The sequence below is a fragment of the Austrofundulus limnaeus genome, unplaced genomic scaffold (genome assembly GCF_001266775.1).
Source record: "Austrofundulus limnaeus strain Quisiro unplaced genomic scaffold, Austrofundulus_limnaeus-1.0 Scaffold1167, whole genome shotgun sequence".
Lineage (NCBI taxonomy): Eukaryota > Metazoa > Chordata > Actinopteri > Cyprinodontiformes > Rivulidae > Austrofundulus > Austrofundulus limnaeus.
In genome coordinates this window covers 42,246-43,033 of record NW_013953569.1, presented here as the reverse complement: position 1 = coordinate 43,033, position 788 = coordinate 42,246, and the positions used below count along the sequence as shown (strand labels likewise).

The window sequence follows — 788 nt, the reverse complement described above, 5'->3', positions numbered from 1 at the left end:
CCTGCTCCTCATCTGTCTGCATTCTTGGTCCAAAGCTGTGACAAAGCATCATGTCACATTGTGAGGATGTGTGTTTTGTCAGTCTGTGTTATCTCCCTCTTGTGTTCCCTCATTGTTATCACACATTCCCCTCAATCTGGTTCCTGCTGTTTAATCAGCCTCACCTGTTATCTCCAATCAGTCCTACTCCCAGGTGTTCCTCATTTCCTCATTCCTCAGTCTGTATAAATACCCTTCTCTTCAGTTCATTCCTCGCTGGATCATTACATGGATTACTCCTACTGTTTTGTTGTCCTTGTTGTCCCTGTTGTCCCTCAGAGTTTTAGTTTTATTTTTGCTGCCCTGACAGCTCTTTGTTTTGTTTGTTTAAATAAATCTTTTTATTTAAATCTCATCCTCCGTCGGGATTTGGGTTCATTCTGCACCTCAACCTAACAGAATGATCCAGCCACGACAAGAACTCACCGGGAGGATGAAATATTTTGATTTTTTGAGTAGTGAGAATTATTTTTCGGCGTTTGAGGGGGGGAGAAAGAACCCTGCCAGGAGACAGGGAAGAAGAGGCTGTGACCAGGAAGTGGAGGTCCTCCCATCACCTCTTCTAGTGGAGGAGGAGGAGCAGAGGAACATGCAGTTTTGGGGGACTCACCTGGCGCTGAAGCCCACTCCACCATCGGGTCCTTCTCAGCGCCACCGTCGACGACGGAAAAAAGCTGCGGCTCCTCCCAAGCCATCTGGGTTTTTCCATCCGGAGCTCTGTGACAGTGAGCCAGAGTTTGACCCAGACT

General features: G+C 47.5%; 1 protein-coding gene across 1 annotated transcript; it reads left to right on the top strand.

Moving 5' to 3' along the window:
* Nucleotides 1-307: 307 nt before the first annotated feature.
* LOC106534406 (leucine-rich repeat extensin-like protein 5) lies at nucleotides 308-786 on the top strand (the record flags this gene model as incomplete). Its single annotated transcript, XM_014031037.1, is given in 1 exon segment — nucleotides 308-786. A coding segment is annotated over 1 exon segment (347 nt), but the record flags the coding sequence as incomplete, so codon positions are not given.
* Nucleotides 787-788: the final 2 nt, after the last annotated feature.